Source organism: Molossus molossus, unplaced genomic scaffold (genome assembly GCF_014108415.1).
Source record: "Molossus molossus isolate mMolMol1 unplaced genomic scaffold, mMolMol1.p scaffold_m16_p_8, whole genome shotgun sequence".
NCBI lineage: Eukaryota > Metazoa > Chordata > Mammalia > Chiroptera > Molossidae > Molossus > Molossus molossus.
In genome coordinates, this window is record NW_023425402.1 from 100303931 (window position 1) to 100320892 (window position 16962).

General features: G+C 43.7%; 1 protein-coding gene and 1 non-coding gene across 2 annotated transcripts in view; one reads left to right on the forward strand and one right to left on the reverse strand.

Annotated features, from left to right (window-relative positions):
* The first annotated feature begins 330 nt into the window (after positions 1–330).
* Positions 331–16962, forward strand: part of CCDC170 (coiled-coil domain containing 170) — a 64917-nt gene continuing 48285 nt past the window's right edge. The window contains exons 1-4 of the mRNA XM_036248751.1: positions 331–447; positions 1684–1940; positions 5887–6031; positions 9201–9386. Of these exons, the coding sequence (XP_036104644.1) occupies positions 1705–1940; positions 5887–6031; positions 9201–9386 (567 nt within the window). The 5' untranslated portion in view covers positions 331–447; positions 1684–1704. The remainder of the gene's footprint in view (positions 448–1683; positions 1941–5886; positions 6032–9200; positions 9387–16962) is intronic.
* LOC118622071 lies at positions 16378–16485 on the reverse strand. The gene has a single exon (XR_004957908.1). It is a non-coding gene; the product is annotated as a U6 spliceosomal RNA (small nuclear RNA).

Here is a 16962-nt window from a genome sequence, read left to right on the forward strand (position 1 = left end):
TCTTCTTTGTTGACTGTAGGTTCTGCTTACAGGTCACGTAGCATTTGAGGCTGGGGGAAGGGGGTCACTAAACAGACACAGGCCGATCCTTACATGCCAGCCTGGGGACACATCACTCATTCCCGGGCTGCATCCCGCCTCCCTTCGAATTTTGAGAGTGAGAATGAAATGATCCGAGCAAAAACACTTCTCTGGGCTGCATTTCGACACATTGGGACTACAAAGAACGCATCTGTGTTTAATCTAGCTCTGCACAGCTGCACAGAAAAGATTGTTTTCGCTCCTCTTTATATTTTGTCTTTTGGGGAACCCTATCAGGAAATTTACGACCATCTTTTGGAAGCCCCGGCCACTCGGGAGCAGTTAAACCACTATCGGAATGTGGCTGAAGACGCCCGGAGTGACCTTGCAGCAGCTGTGGTCAAATTCGAATGTGCTCAGTCGGAGGTAAGGCCGCGCATCTTCATAGCTCAGAAATGGGGCTTCTCAGCTCTGTGCAGAGTGAAGCCCAGCGCAGAGGCGATGACAAGCAGAACAGCGGGACACAGCGTTAACCCTTTCGGCGAAGTTTACACTTACTCCCTTCCTGGGCGCCCACCTCCCACCGGAGAGAATTTCTGAAAGGTTGCCCGTCTGTCATGCTGCCCAGCAAGGTGGCCTGGGCTGGATCTCACAGGAGCTCCAGCCCGGAGAGACCTGGGCGCGCTGGAGCACTGTGGGTCGACGGCCTGGGCTTGGGAGGGCTTTTAGCATCTCTTGGAACAGCTTCCTTTAATGTGAATTGCTTGCGGGCTGGAGCTCATAGGATGGGATTCTCCATCCTTTTCTGTGATGGTTCTGTGATGCAGGGGGGCATTCTAGGAAGCTAACTGGAATCTATCTCCCCTCTGGACTGGATCAGGTCTGATGTGGAATTTCTGAAGAGTCTTTTTAGACCCATTCTGTTCGCAGCCTGTGGCCTTGAAGAGTCTAGGCTTGTCTGGGAGGTAACTATCAGTTCCCTTGGGCTGCCGGGACCTCACTGAAGGATGAGTTAATAATGTGTGTGGGAGGGAGGCGGGAGGGAGGGAGAGGGGGAGAGAGAGAGAGAAGGAATAAATGTATGATGCATGCTCTAAATTCCAGGGAAGTACATGCATTCATAAAGATTTCTTTTAGGGTGAACCGATAACATAACTTAATAGGGCTCAAACATTGTTCAGCATTTTGATGCCACAGAATTCATAAAAGTTAAAATGTGTCCTTAGTATAAATCCTGCAAGGGAGACAGTTGTGGCCATGAAATGACAAATAGTGTAGCTTGTAGGTTCCTTGTTTCATTTTAGCAGCGATAGCAGGAATATGGATTTAGAAAATGGATTACTTGCAAAATATTTTATTGCCTTTTGCAAAACACACCACAAATGTCTCTTGAGTGAGATTATATTACCACAAGACATTGCTCAATTGGTTTTGAGAAAAAAAAAAACACCCCAAAAATGAAAGCAGAACATGAAGTCCGTTATTTAGGCATAATTTCCCATCTGGTAATAGAGTTATAAATATGAAAAAAAGAAAGGAAAGGTGGATTAAGTCATGAATAAAAAAGTAAAATTTTTCATTAAAGTTTTGGGTTTCTTAAAAGTACTTCAAACTTATGCCCTTGAAATCCTTTTTGTCTTTTTTATTTCTTTTCCATATTAGCTTCGAGACCTCCGATCCAAAATGCTTTCTAAAGAAGCTTCCTGTCAAGAACTGAAAGCCAAAATGGAAAACTACCAGGAGAACAATGCTAGAAAGTCATCTCTGCTCACCTTTCTGAGAGACCGAGTGCAGGAGCTGGAAGAAGAATTGGCAACCCTTTCCACTTCTAAAATTAGGACAGAAATCACAGCTCACACCACAATCAAGGAGAACCAGGAGCTAAAGAAGAAAGTTGTAGAACTAGATGAGAAATTACAGTAAGGGCATTTCAGTATATTTCTTCGTTGAGTTCGTGTTAAAATACTGGGTTCTGATAGCAGGATGTGCCTTTGGATGATGTTCCGACAACTTGTGTTATTTAGCCTTGAAACTCGATTTGGGAAAAAAAAATTTATTGATCTCAGCTATGTTTGGGGTCTTGAAATTATTTTTCCAAGCTCATTTCTAAATGTCACCATGAGTCTTAGAAAACATAGCATTGTCCTAAGCATGTTTATGTCCTATTGATTAGGGCTGCAAATGCTTATTTATACAATTTGGAAGATTTCCTCTGAGTCGAGGTTTAACCAGAGGTGGAGGTGGTGGGGCCGAGCACGGCGGGAGGCATGGATTCAGAACCCACATATAAAGATACCCTGGTAGCCCAGACCGCCCCAAACACACCTTGTTTGGTTTTATTGTCAGTTTACGTAGAAAGCTCATGGAATCCAGGTTTTCCACCTTCGCCTCTGGCAAAAGGTGATTATTGAGACAAGATTGAGAACTAATTGTTCCAAAAATGTACTCTAAAAATTCTGTGGGTTATAACTGTATTAATAAAATACTTGGCATTTATTTGATTTACTCCATCTTGAAAAAAAAAAATCCAACACCTCCAGTTTGGGTTCTGTTTCTCCTTCTCCTTACAGAAAAACTCCTTCAAATATCTGTACATACTCACCGTTCCAAATTCTCTCCCTCTCCTTCTCTCTTGGATCTACCCCACTGAATCCACTCACTAAGCTGACCAATGACCCCACAATGCAAATGAAACAGTTCAGTCTTTATCTTACCTGACCCATCAGTACATAAGCCACAGCTGGTTTCTCCCTGAAACTCGGTCTTCTTTTGGCTTCCAGGACGTACAAAGCCTGTTCTCTGCTTTACCTTTCTCGGTGCTCTGTTGTTTTTTCCTTCTCAACTCCTTGACTTCCAAATATTGGAGTGCCCTAGGGCTCAGCCCAGGAATCTCTTCTCATTTCTATGTCCACTCTCTTGGTAATCTCACTTTTCTCATGACTTTAGAATGATCTAAATGTTGTCTGGCCAGTGTGGCTCAGTGGTTGAGCATGGACCCCTGCACCAAGAGGTTGCTGGTTGGATTCCGGTCAGGGCACATGCCCAGGTTGTGGGCCTGATCCCCAGTCGTGGGCGTGCAGGAGGTGGTCAGTCGATGTTCTCTCTCATCGATGTTTCTATCTCTCTCTCTCTCCCTCTCACTTCCTCTCTCTCTCAAATCAATAAAGGGGAGAAAAAAAAAAAGAATGCTCTAAATGCTAGTGAGTCCCACATTGCTATGTGTAGCCTGGATCCCTTCCAGGGTTAAAGACACACATATCTTACTATTCACAGCGCATCTCCAAGTGGCTGTCCAACAGGCATCTCCGACTTCACATGTCCGACACTGAGTTCCTGGTGTTGCCACACAATTCTCCTTCACGTTTTCTCATCTCATTTAATGATCATTTCATTCCACTAGTTGATCAAGTAAAAAAAAAAAATCCTGGATCATCCTTGGGTCTCTTTTTTTCCCACAGTCTATGTCTGATCCTTCAGTAAATCCCACAGTCTATCTCTACCTTTAAAATAGATCTAACTTTGGCAACGTCCCATTGACACCCTCATTGCTACTAACCTGGTCCAAGCAACTATGGTCTGTCACCAGGATTGTTCCAGTAGCCTCCCAAGTGGTTTTCCTGCCTCTGCCTGTGCCCTCTGCAGCCAGAGTGGTCCTGCTAAAACACAAATTAGTTCCTATCAGTTGTCTGCCCAGACCCCTCCAATGCTGTCTCTTGTCGCTCACGGCAGAGACAGTGTTTTCTATGAGCTGACAGGCCCGTCCTGCCCTCAGTTTGCTTCCATTCTCTCCCTTATCCTTTCCATTCCACCTCTGGCTTCTTCGCTGACCTTCGAACACAGCAGTTGGGATCCTACCTCAGGACTTTTGCACTTGCTAATCCCTTTACCTAGAAACTTCTTTACCCTCCTTTAGGTCTTCACTCAAAAGTCACCTTCTTGGGAAGCATTTGAGATCTTACTTCCTGGCACTGTCATCAATTTTGGCTCAAATAAACTCTTATAAAAATTCAAAAACAAAAGTCACCTTCTCGGTGAGGGCTTCTGTGAGTGACCTTGTCTAGAATGTTACCCCACTCCCCCCAAATATATCTTACCCTTTTCCTACTTAACTTTTCCCCTTCAGCCCTTTTCTAACAGACTACACATTCAATGCACATTCGTATTTTGGTTATTGCTCATCTTCCCAACTGGAATGTAGGCGCCCCGAGGGCAAAGATCTTTGTTTTGTTTACTGCTCTATCTTTAGCACCTTGAATAGATCCTGATGCATAGTAAGTGCCCAATAAATATTTCTTAAATAAACGAGTCATAAAAATGATATCTACTCATTGTAAAAGAGTTGTTTAAAATATAGAAAAGTGTCAAAAAGAAATGAAAATTACTCAAAACCTTATGATTCCAGAAAAGCTTCATCACAGCCAACATTTGTTAACATTTGGTTGAACAGATTTTCAGAGAGTTGTACATAAATGATATCATGTAATGAACGATTTTTACTGAATTATATTGTCGATATTTTAGAAAGTCTTTCATCATATCATTTTCAATGGCCCATGGTATTCCATTGCCTGAAATATCATCCTTCACGTAACCAGTTTTCCTTGCTATTTCCTGTAGGTACTTAGGTTAGTTCCACTCAAAAAATTATTCAAAACCAAGATGCAATGAATGTCCATGTGTATTTGTATTTGCACGTTTTAGTGATGATGTCTGTACTTAGGAAGGGCTCCCAGGGCTTTGCCGGCTCAAAGCAAAATGCAAATAGAAGTGGAAATAATTTAGAAACCCCTGGAATCGAGAACTGAGACTGAAATCTCGGGGTTAACGTATGGACTCTTCTACATAAATCAATCAGAGCTATAGCATTAATTGTGCCTTTCACGAGTCAGAGAGACTGAATAAACATTACCTTTCCTAGGCTGAAAATAAGAACCTAGAGATATATTGATGTTGGTCTTTTATTGTTATACATTTTTCTAAATAGAAATATGATATGCTTTTGAGTCAATGCAATTACATGCTTTGTTAATCTTTGAATGGTGAGGAAGGATATGCAGCAAACACATCATGCAGAGGGAAAGCAATAATCATGTTTGTTATCTGGCATACTGAAAAAAAAAAAAAAGAGATAACAAATTACTGAAATGATTCCTAATTTGCCTTTAAAATATGTCTGTTTTTTGAGGACCTCTTAGTCTGTAACAGTGAAAGCATGAGAAAAGACTGCTATCTCAGCAAACGCACCTGAGATTTGAAATCAAGTATTTGTAGCAGAGCACACATTGACCGATATTCCCGGACCCGCCCCTTCCAATACGCTTTAAAAACTCTGGGTGTGTGAGAACTGATAGTGATCTTGGCTGAGATGAAGCGCTTCTCTCTTCCACCGGTGGAGCACCCCTGCTTCTGATGCATTTTTCGTTCTGGTAATGCGTGGCCATGAACTAGGAAATGCCCTAGCAGTATAGGTCACTGTATGGTGTCTGAAATGAAAACAAGCGTGTGCCCTAGAACCAGTACAGCAGAACTCTCCTGCTTCCCACCAGGCCCCACAGAGACCATGTGTATGGATCTGTGTGTGACTAGAGTCCTGTCTGCCACTGTGCAGATCCTAGAAGGTCCGCGGCCAGAGAATCTGCCGCCCTCGTGGTTACTAGATCTAAGGTGCCATGAAGATTTTCCTGCATTTCTGCCAAGTGCAGAGGCCCCAGAAATGCCTCTACTGTTCTTCCTTTACAGTGCTCTGTGACTGGGAAACTGGGTTGTGATGAAAGTGATGATTTCCCATAGAGAGCTTATGTTCTGGACTTGGTTCGATGACTGTTATGATGCTAAAACTTGTCCTATTTGTTATCTGCCTGATAGAAAGTGTTTAAAGGAAAATGAGGAGAATAAGAATCAAGTGTCAAAGACCTACAGGGAACATGAGGAGTTTCTAGCTCAACTTCGTGACTGCTTAGATCCAGAAAGGAAGAACGAAAAGATGTCAGATGAAGATGTCATTATAAAGGTGTCTGTATGCATATTACAAAGACTGTATATTTTGGGGGTTATTTTGACAGGTGCCATGAAAAGAAGTGCTGTGGCTGAGTCTGGGGGTGGCGAGAGAACGAGACGTGGCCCAAAGGTGGCACTAACTGAGTGTGTGACCTGAGACAGACCATGTCACCTCTCTGAGCCCCAATTCCAAGGTCCTTTCTAGTGTTATTGGGGATTAATTATTCTCTAGAAAGGATTAATGGTTTTTGTTTAAAATATATATAGGTTGTCAAATGCAATAAGTTATTCATTCTAATGGTGTGTTTTAGGAATATTTTTGTCTGTTTGTTTTGAGTTAAGACAGAAACCTACAACAAAAGCAAAAACAGTTGTATGTCATTTTTGGGATACTTGTTGAGTATAAGGTTAAGATTAGTTCTAAAGTACTTTTTACTATTACATTAAAGCCTCAGAATAACAATCCTGCTTTAATGGTAGGTTGCAATCAAGATGGAGATGAATTATATCAATGGAATAATTTACTTGGCCATAGTGATTTATTAGGGCACCTGGTGGTATTTGACCTCTCATTGTATCTTTGCTCTTTTTGTGTCTAAAACTTCACATTCTTGCTTCCTGACAGATTTCCATGCAGCATTCTTTTAAAAATATATATATTTTAATTGATTTTTTTTAGGTAGAGAGGAAGGGAGAGGGGGAGAGAGATAGAAACATCGATAAGCAAGAACATCGATTGGCTGCCTCCTGCACGCCCCATGTATGGATTGAGCCCACAACCTGGGCACGTGCCCTGACCAGGAATCAAACCAGCAGCATCTCAGTGCATGGGATGATGCTCAATACACTGAGCCACACTGGCCGGGCCATGCGGCCATTCTTTTTCTTTAAAAAAAAAAAAATTTTTTTTTTTATATCATCAGATAGAGTGGGAGGGAGGGAGGGAGAGAGAGAGAGAGAGACAGTGAGAAATGAAGTGATAGAGCCACATCAACCAGTTGCCTCCTGCATGACTTGACCAGGACCTGGAACGAACTGCAACCAAGGTACATGTCCTTGACTAGGAATCAAACCCAAGACTCACTGGTCTTCGGGCCAACACTCTAAGCGCTGAGCCAAACCAGCCAGGGCCATGCAGCCATTCTTAAAGGCCACCTCAGTTAATTAGCCTGCATCCCAGGCCTCACTGAGAGCTGGAAGTGTCCCACTCCCAGAGGGGTTGCTCAGGCCTAGAGTCAGCCTGTACCCTAGAGGGCGCCGAATGCATGGCCCGCCTCCTCCCTGTTGCTAAACTGTGACCTGGAACCTGGCTTAAAAGTCCCCCTGGAGGCGTAGTTGGGGGACAATCCTTAAAGCCCCGTGGTGGGAAAAAGGAAGGGGAGTCAAGACGCTCCCTTCACACTGCCCTTTCCCACATCAGAGACAACCTCCGGGTGCTGATGTTATGTCGACACCTTATGCATCATGCCTTTCTATTTTCTGTGTTCCTAATGCTTTGACGTCTGGGGTCTTGCTGACCTAGGAGAGACTGCCACCCGCAGGGCTGGTCGGTTCCCAGTACACGACTCGCCTGGGAGCGCAGCTATCCTATGCAAACGAACTCCTCCAGGGCCCACACCCCAACCTCTTCCAGCTCGGGGCCACTCTGCGCTGCCTGAATCACACCCCAGTGCCAGGCACCGGACAGCTAGGGACAGCCCCGCACGCCAGAGCTGAAATGATGCACACCAGCCCATCCTAAGCCTGCATCTGCCTCATGGTCTTCTGCTCGCCCCGTCTGTCTCCTGACTGCCCCTGGTGCGTCCCTGGTGGCCCTCCATGGCACGGCACGCCCTCCTCTTGAGAACTGATCTGTTGGTCTTACCCTTCCTGAATAATAATATAACCTGCGGTTTAAAACAGATACTAGGACCCTAGAGCTTTAGCGTCCCAATCACCTGAGCAGGTGTCTGTCTTAAAAATATGTATATCACCGCGCAGGAGCAAGCAGGCTGCTGTCCTCATCAATGCTCATTAGGAGCTTCCCGGGAAACCGGGCAAAAGCACCTTCGGCTTCAAAGCCGTTTGCTCGCTTTTCAAGCCTTCACCCCCACGGGTGCACACACAGACCCCGAACCGCGCCTGAGAACTCGGGATACTCCCCCGCTTGCCAATGATCTGAGTGACGGACTGCACGACGCCGGACACTTCTGGGTGCTGGGGTACAGCACTGACTGTGACAAGACTAAGGCGGGGCCCTCCCAGCGCTTCCATGGTGGTGGGGTAAAGATGGGAAATCAATGTCCAGTATTACCCCCCACAGAAAATGGTGCAGTGAAGGGCAGCGGCGCAGGGAGAGGCGCGGGATGCTCGTGTAGGTACACGGGCCCAGGAGTGTCCCTCTGAGGTGGGGACATTTGAAGGATGTTGGACCAGTGAACGTGTGAATGTGAGGAAAAGTGATTAAGAGAGCGGGCAGCCCTGAATCGGGAGTAGGGCAGCGCGTTGGCAAATTGCTGAGGCTGAAATCTATGCCTGTTCCCCAGAGTCCTAACTCAAACCCTGCCCCTGCCCCGTGGAGTCTCGGTCTTCCTGCAGGCGCCCGCCGTGGGCTCTTACAGAGGGGCTGGTTCCCTGGGGCCTAGGAGCCTGTCTGCGTTGATCTCCCCTCTTTGTAAATCTTACAGATCCTCACGCTCCCTGTCGGCTCAAACACACCACACAGAGAATGAAAGGCCCTGCTGACCTCGATGATAACCACTGTTTGAGCAGGGCTGATATCAATTAGAAGGATTATTTTTAAAAGTCCTGCGGTCCTCTCTGTATTTCTGCCCCGCGCCAGGCAGCGCCTTGCCCGCAGTTGGAGCCCCCTTTCCATCCCGCCCAGGAGCCGTGGGCTGCTGTGACTTCTGTGACCATCACCGTCCCTTGATTATTTAGACGTCAGGGTGCTTGTCCTGGCGGGAATGGTCATCATTGTTACCTTGTAGCTACCTTTTGATTCATTTTAATTTGGCCACTGGGTCTGCCCACGACCACTGGGCTGAGCGCAGCCTTTGACCGCGTGATCTGTCGAATGGCTGGCGGGGTCGAGCGTCCACATGGTGATGCGGTCGTTGGCGGATGGGGATCAGAGTTGCCTAGAGAAAGGGGTGTGAAAAATGTTCATTTTTATGGGACAGTTGTCATTGCTTTCTCTTCAGCTCAGGGAGCTGTGCAAGGAAAATGCATCCGTGAAAGGACACATTGCTGCTCTTGAAGAGACCGTAAGTGTCCATGAGATGGAGGCAAAAGCCAGCCGGGAAACGATCATGAGGCTGGTTTCGGAAGTGCACCGAGAGCAGCAGAAAGCCGCCTCCTGCGCCGAGCAGAAAGGCAGGCTGCAGCAGGTAGGCGCTGGAGTGTGTGCGCGCATCTGTGGTCATGTTTATGAAGCAGAAATTGGAGACGAGACGCAGGTGAGCACATCTGCTTTGCAGACCGCAGGCTGCGCTTAGCAGGAGGGCTGGGGCAGCGTGGGGCTCAGTGACCTGGAGAGGCCACTGGTACGGAGCTCGGGAACTAGAACAAAAAGAAATCTGAAGCCCTGAAAATCACAGCCTCTGTGGAGAATATGTCTTACTCTATAGGGATTTCAAAAGTTTAAAAACTTATTTTTTTGAACAAGATACAAAATTCTAATAGATACACGATAGTATATGGTGGAAAGTCTTCCCCTTATCCACTTCCTCTGGCCATCCTGTTGTTCTGAGGCAGCCTCTGCTAACAGTTTCTTGCATACCTTTCTAGAAATATTCCATATACATATATACATATACTTACTCTTTTTTTTTAAAAATCCTCACCTGTGGATATTTTTCCATTTATCTTCAGAGAGAGAGAGAGAGAGAGTGAGAGAGAGAGAGAGACATCGACGTGAGAGAGGTACACATATTGGTTGCCTCCCGCACGACCCCAACCAAGGCCAGGATGAACCACAACTGAGGTACATGCTCTTGACTAAAATCGAACCCGAGAATCTTTGGTCCACGGGCTGACGCTCTAACCATTTAGCGAAACTGGCCAGGGCTATATGTACTCTTTTTATTTATTTTTTAACAAGGGCAGCATACACTATATTTTTCTCTTTATTTAAAAAATGGTGATATACTATACACTATTGTAAATAAGGGTGCTCTCAATAACCTATCATCTTATGTGTGAGAATATATCAGTAAGACAAAATCCTGGAAGCAGACCTGCTGGGTTGAAGAATATGGGTATTAATTGTAAACTTATATTTTTACAGTGAGTTGCTTGATCTTTTCAAAACAGCTAGAACTTCTTTAAGCATGATAATTAATGCTGTATGTCTTTTAACATACCATCCTTTAATTATATATATTTTCAAAATTTTGTGACAAAGAAACCAATTCTTGGAAAAATAGTAATGATAAGTGAGGTAGTGCAATCAGTTACAAAGTACAGAGGAGACAGTTAAATAGTAAAGGAGATGGAATTTTACCTTAGGTAGTGACCAGCGCTGAGCACGGGAAGCTCCAGGAGGGACCAAGGCTCATTGGTGACCCTCAGGCTGAAGGGGTTCTGACTTGGTGAGCCGCATCTTTGCAGGGTCTCCTCTGGGCCTTCCGTGTGATCTCTGCCACGCTGCGTGAGACGGGAGGTCGGAGTGTGAAACGATCCACAGTAATGACGATAACTTTCATCCCTGCCTTTCCCTGTTCCCTGCATCAGAAATCCCTCCTCACCGCTGGATTTCTTCCCGACACATTAGCTTTGTGAAAAAGCTACGTTTTTTTGTTTGTTTGTTTTTTAATCATTGTTACTAAGTAACTTCAATCATTTCAAAACTCCTGTGTTTGTCAGCTGGGTCTCCATACCAGACACCATAGACTGTGGCTTAAACAACGGCCGTTGATTTCTCCCGGTCTGGAGGCTGGATGCCAGGATCAGGGTTCTGCTGGGGGTCTTCCCGGCCTGCGGAGGACTGACTTCTCCTGTGTCCTCACGTGGCAGCCAGGGGGAGAGCTCGCGGGCGTCTCTTCTACAGGAGCACTGAGCCCAACATGAGGGCACCATCCTCATGCCATCATTTAAACCTAATGACCTCTCAAAGGCCCGGTCTTCCAAATACCAGCGCACTAGACATTAGGGCTTCAGCACGTGGATTTCAGCGGGATGCAGTCCAGTCCACAGTAAACCTCACTTGCTCACTCCAACATTTTCTTACGAAAAAATTTAAATGTATAGAAAGAGTGAAGGGATACAGTGAACGCCTGGCCACCAAAATGTAACAGTTGTGAGCATTTTGATATATTTGTCTTATTACTTTACACACACACGTATTTGGAGAACCACCTGAAAGTAGTTTGCAGACATCACATGTATTGTCTCTGGCTATTTCAGCATATGTATCCTAAGGGTCAGGACATTACCCTACAAAACCACAATGCCATGATCACATCTCAAAGTTAATAATGCCCTGATGTCATCTGTGGTGGTTTTCAGGTCCATATGTTTTTTGTCCTTGGGATGTGGAATCTGATTCCCCTCCCTGTGTGTGTGGGCTGGACTAAGTGACTCACTTCCAGGGAATAGACTATGTCAGAAGTGATGGGATGTCACTTTTGAGGCTGGGTTATAAAAAGAACATGGCTTCTGTCTCAGATGTGCTCTTTTGATTTCTCTTGAGTCTTTGCTTTGATGGGAGCCAACTGCCATGTTTTGTAAGACAGCCTCTTGTAAGACCCATGTGCTCAGGAATTGAGGGCATCAGCTACCATGTGGGTGAGCATGGAGGTGAATTCTGAGTCTTGACATGACTGTTGCCCTGGTCAACAACTTGACCTTATGAGAAACCTTGAGTCAGAAACACCGAGCTAAGTCACGCCCACATTCCTGACCCTTAGGAACTGTCAGATGATAGACATTTGTTGTGTTACACCACTAAGTTTGGGGTAATTTGTTACTCAGCAATAAATAACCAATAATCATTTAATATTCCACATTCAGATTTAATCACTTGCTACAAAAATGTCTGTTATAGCTGTTTTATCCCCAAAATTATGATCCAGTCTAGGTTTACTCATGGTATTTGTTGATTATTTTTAGCTTTTTATAGTTAAAAAATTTTTTTTTTCTATATTGATTTTAGAGAGAGAGAGAGGGAGAGAGAGACAGAAACATCAATGAGAGAGAACATCGATTGGCTGCCTCCTGCATGAGCCCCACTGGGGATCGGGCATGTGTCCTGACCAGGAATTGAACCAGCAACCTCTTGGTTCATGGGTCAATGCTCAACCACTGAGTCACACCAGTTGGACATTTTTTTTTAAATAACATTGACTTTTTGGAGAGAAGTGGTCTGATTATATCTTCATGATGTTGTTTAACTTGTTTCTCTATATCATATACCCTTAAAGTTGTAGCTAGAGTCTGGATTGGATACAGATTAAACCTTTTTGGCATGAATATTTCAATGGTAAAGTTGTACACTTCATATTACATCACATTGGAGGCAATAATGTTAGAATGTTCCATTGTTGCTGACACTAAGTTTGATTGCCCATCTTTTTAGTGTAAAGGTATATATATTTTTTCTGCTTTTAGGTAAGATATCTGTGGGGTAATAATTGGTAGGTTATTTCTATTCCCTGTTAACTTTACTTAATGCTATTAGCATCCATCAGTTCTTTCCTGGATGAACTTACGTCAAGGATGGTGGCAAAGTGGTAATATTCAAATTTTACCATTCTACTTATTAGCTGGCATACTTCTTCTTTTAAAAAAAATTCTCACTCGAGGATATTTTTTCCATTTATCTTCAGATAGGGTGGGAGGGAGGGAGAGAGAGAGAGTGAGAGAGAGAGAGAGAAACACTGATATGAGAGAGACCCATCGACTGGTTGCCTCCCTCACGACCCTGACCTGGGCCAGGGACCAAACTGCAACTGAGGTACATGCCCTTGACCGGAATCAAACCCGAGACTTCTTGGTCCACAGGCTGATGCTCTAACTGCTGAGCCAAAAGCTATAGAGAAAGGTTTTTATTTTTTCCTTTGCTTTTCTTTTTAGTTCTATAGACACATGGATTTTTACATTTTTTACTGTGTTAAAATCAATTATTCTTTTTTTGGTGCTCAAAACCCATCAAATTTGGCCAGCAGTCCCTACCAAATGGTCTCCGTGACTCCTTTATAATATTTTGTTTGTTTTTAATCCTTACCCGAGGACATTTTTCAATATTTTGTTCAGATAGAGTGGGAGGGAGAGAGAGAGAGAGAGAGAGAGAGAGAGAGAGAAACACGACGTGAAAGGGACACATCGAGTGGCCAGAGACAAACTGCAACCGAGGTACGCGCCCCCAGAGGGAACCGAACCCGGGTCTCTCCGGACCGCAGGCCGGCGCTCTAACCGCTGAGCCACACCGGCCAGGGCTCTCCGTGACTCCTTTAGTCTTTCATCACTTCCTTCCGTTCTGACAGAAGATGCTGTCCTAGGCTCACTTACAACTTCAAACTACAGAACTAAAAGCAGCCTTCACCAAGGAGCTTTCTTCCTGTACTGGTGGATGGTGCTTGGAAACAAGATGTAGGCTTTGTGTGCTTGTTGCTGTGGTGTTATTGCTTTCAGTGCATGGAGCTAGAAATACATTGTTAGTAATACATCTATAGTGGTGTTTTTACTTATTTGTTTTTAAAAAATAAATTTATTGGGGTGACATTGGTAAAAAAAAATATACAGGTTTCAAGTACACAATTCTATGATACATCATCTGATGTCAAATCTTCTTCTGTTACCATATATTTTACCCCCTGAACCCTCAGCTAACTCTCCAGCCCCTTCCCTCTGGGAGCCACCACACTGTGGTCTGTGTCTATCATGCTAAGGGAAATAAGTCAGAAAAAGGCAAGAACCATTATGATTTCATGCATATGTGGGATATAAAACTGAAAGTAAAAATGAACAAACAAGAAAAATAAACAGCCTGTTTATAAACAGTGTGGCTCAGTGGATTGAACGTCGTCCTATGGACTGAGAGGTCCTGGTTCGATTCCCAGTCAGGGCACATGCCCAGGTTGTGGGCTGGATCCCCAGTAGGGGATGTGCAGGAGGCAGCTGATCAATGTTTCTTTCACATCGAAGTTTCTATCTCTCTCTAAAAATATCAATAAAAGCATATCTGAAAAAAAACAAAAACTCATGATATTTTTAATAAAAAGTAATATTCTAGAGTTTTCTTAATATATATTTTATTTTGTGTCTTTTGGACTTCAACAATATTTACTCATTTGCTTTGTCTTACAATATACATAAAATTATTTCAGAATTACATTTTTAATATTTTACCTATTAGGAATAGTAAACCTTTGGAGTGAAGTTTAGGCTCTCAGACTTTTTACATTAATACTGTTGGCATCCTGACCACTTTGGCTCAGCGGTTAGAGTGTTGGCCTGTGGACTGAAGGGTTGTGGGTTTGATTCCCGGTCAAGCGGTTAGAGTGTTGGCCTGTGGACTGAAGGGTTGTGGGTTTGATTCCCGGTCAAGCGGTTAGAGTGTTGGTCTGTGGACTGAAGGGTTGTGGGTTTGATTCCCGAACCTGGGTTGCAGGTTTGATCCCCGCCCCAGTTGGGGTCGTGTGGGAGGTAACCAATCCATGTGTTTCTTTCACATCAATGTTTCTCTCTCCCTCCATCCCTCCCTTCCTCTCTATCTAAAAATCAATGAAAAATATCCTTGGATGAGGATGAACAACAACAACAAAATACTATTGGCAATCATTTGTATGGTCACCATTTGTCAAGCACTTGCCATTAACACAGTCATTGTGCTAAATACTCAAAGAGGTTATGTACTTTGCTCAAGTTCACACAGCAATTAAGGACCAAAGCTGGGATTTGCACTCTGGTCATAAATCACTATGCTTTCAGCAATAGTCCTCTTTACTTGTATTTTCACAGCTACATTCTACCTACAAGTATGATGAAAAAACTTTGTTAGTGGAACAAGGAGTAGCCATGCCTATTTCCTCAGTGAGTGAATAGCTTTAATCAATTATAAATAGTAGTTATTGGATTATCAGGCTTAAAAACTAGGAATTTAATATTTACCTATAAAATGCATTTCTGAAGATTAACAGTAGGAAATGAAAATGTGTAATAAGAACACATAAAAAGAAAAAAACAGAACTTATTCCTTTCATACATAAGTGTCTTTACTTGTAAATGACTGATGCAATGTTGTTCAGACTTCGGAAACACATTCACTTTGGGGTGAAGTTCCTGCCAACGTAATAAAAATTGTAAAAAAAAATGTGGGCAATAAAAAATTTGTGGTCTTTAATAAAGTCCTCATTCATAGAATTATGACTCCGAAGATTTATTACTGAAAAATACTGTTGAGTGGTTTTCCCAACACATTAATGGTCTCAGGAAGAGTCGTCATAATGCTTTCTAAAGCTCTGTTTTTGAGGTAGGAAACTTCCTTTATTAGTGAAGTCCAGGGCTGCGAGGTCGAAGTATCCGCAGGGCTGGGTGCTGTTTCTACCACACTCAGCTGTTCTGATTTTCTTAATGACTCGATTCAAGTTACTTTATGAAACTTTCGCAAATAAAATTCCAGGTGGTTCATTATACATAGGGAAAAAGGTATTACTTAGAATCTTGAGCAGCTAATAATGAAGTGTGTTTTCAAAACCATCGAAGACTGGCACCTTTTCTCTTGGTTATTGTGAAATCATTCAGTGTTGAGAGAAGGAGTCACTGGACCCACACGGGCCACACAAATCAGTGGATCAGAAATTAAACTGACATATTGGATTTCATTTCCTCCACACTGTTCGCATTTTCTCTAACTCTCATAGCTGGAACTGGAGCTGGGGAAGAAGACTGGTTTTGGAGACAGGCAGGCTCCGAAAGGATGTCTCTTCTGCATCCTGGCTTGTCAGCAGCAGCAGCGTTATGTAAGAGGGAAGACGTAAGACAGTCACAAGGAGCAGAGTGGTAAACAGGCGTTGGGCTTTTGTTCCAGGCTCCAGAATCATTTGGCTCTGTGACCTCAGGCATCTAACTTTACCTCTTTGAACCTCAGTTTCTTGTCTGTCAAAAAAGAACATAATTTAAGGATCAATTTCTTGCAATTATTCCTAGGCTTGAATGATATCCATAAAGTCTTGAGGACATGCCCAGGACATGATTGGTGCTTAGCGTTTTATTTCCCTTTCCTATTTATCTACTTTTATCCAGGGAGTACAGGCCTATGGAAATAGTTCCTGGAAGTGAGAAATTATTAGACAAGATAAATTACTAAAGAAACTAAAGGTCTCTTTACAGTCCTAGAATCATAATGTTGGAAGTGACCTTAAGGCCATTTATTTATTTATTTAATATGGAGTGCTCTCCGAATGTGCGTGTCATCTTTGTGCACGGGCCATGCAAAACTTCTCTGTATTGTTCTAATTTTAGTGTATGTGCTACCGAAGCGAGCATGGAAGTAATTTTAAGGTCTTTTAGAATCCAGACCACCTACCTGTATGTGAAATAAGAATCATCTTTAAAATGTCCCTGTCTAGCTAGTGTCCGGCCTTTTCTTGAATTCCACCAGAGGCAGGGAACTTGCTTCTGGACAAGGAGGCTCTCCGTGCAATTCTAATTGTTCTTTTTTTTTTTTTTTTAAATCCTCACCTGAGGACATTTTTCCAATTTTTTGTTCAGATAGAGTGGGAGGGAGAGAGAGGAAGAGAGAGAGAGAAACATCGACGTGAAAGAGACACATCGAGTGGCTGCCACCCACACGACCCAACCAGGGCCCGGGACAAACTGCAACCAAGGTACATGCCCTTAGCGGGAACCAAACCCGGGTCCCTCCGGACCGCAGACCAATGCTCTAACCGCTGAGCCAAACCAGCTAGGGCCAATTCTAATTGTTCTTCATTGTAGCAAGTCAGGATCACAATCCTTTAATTT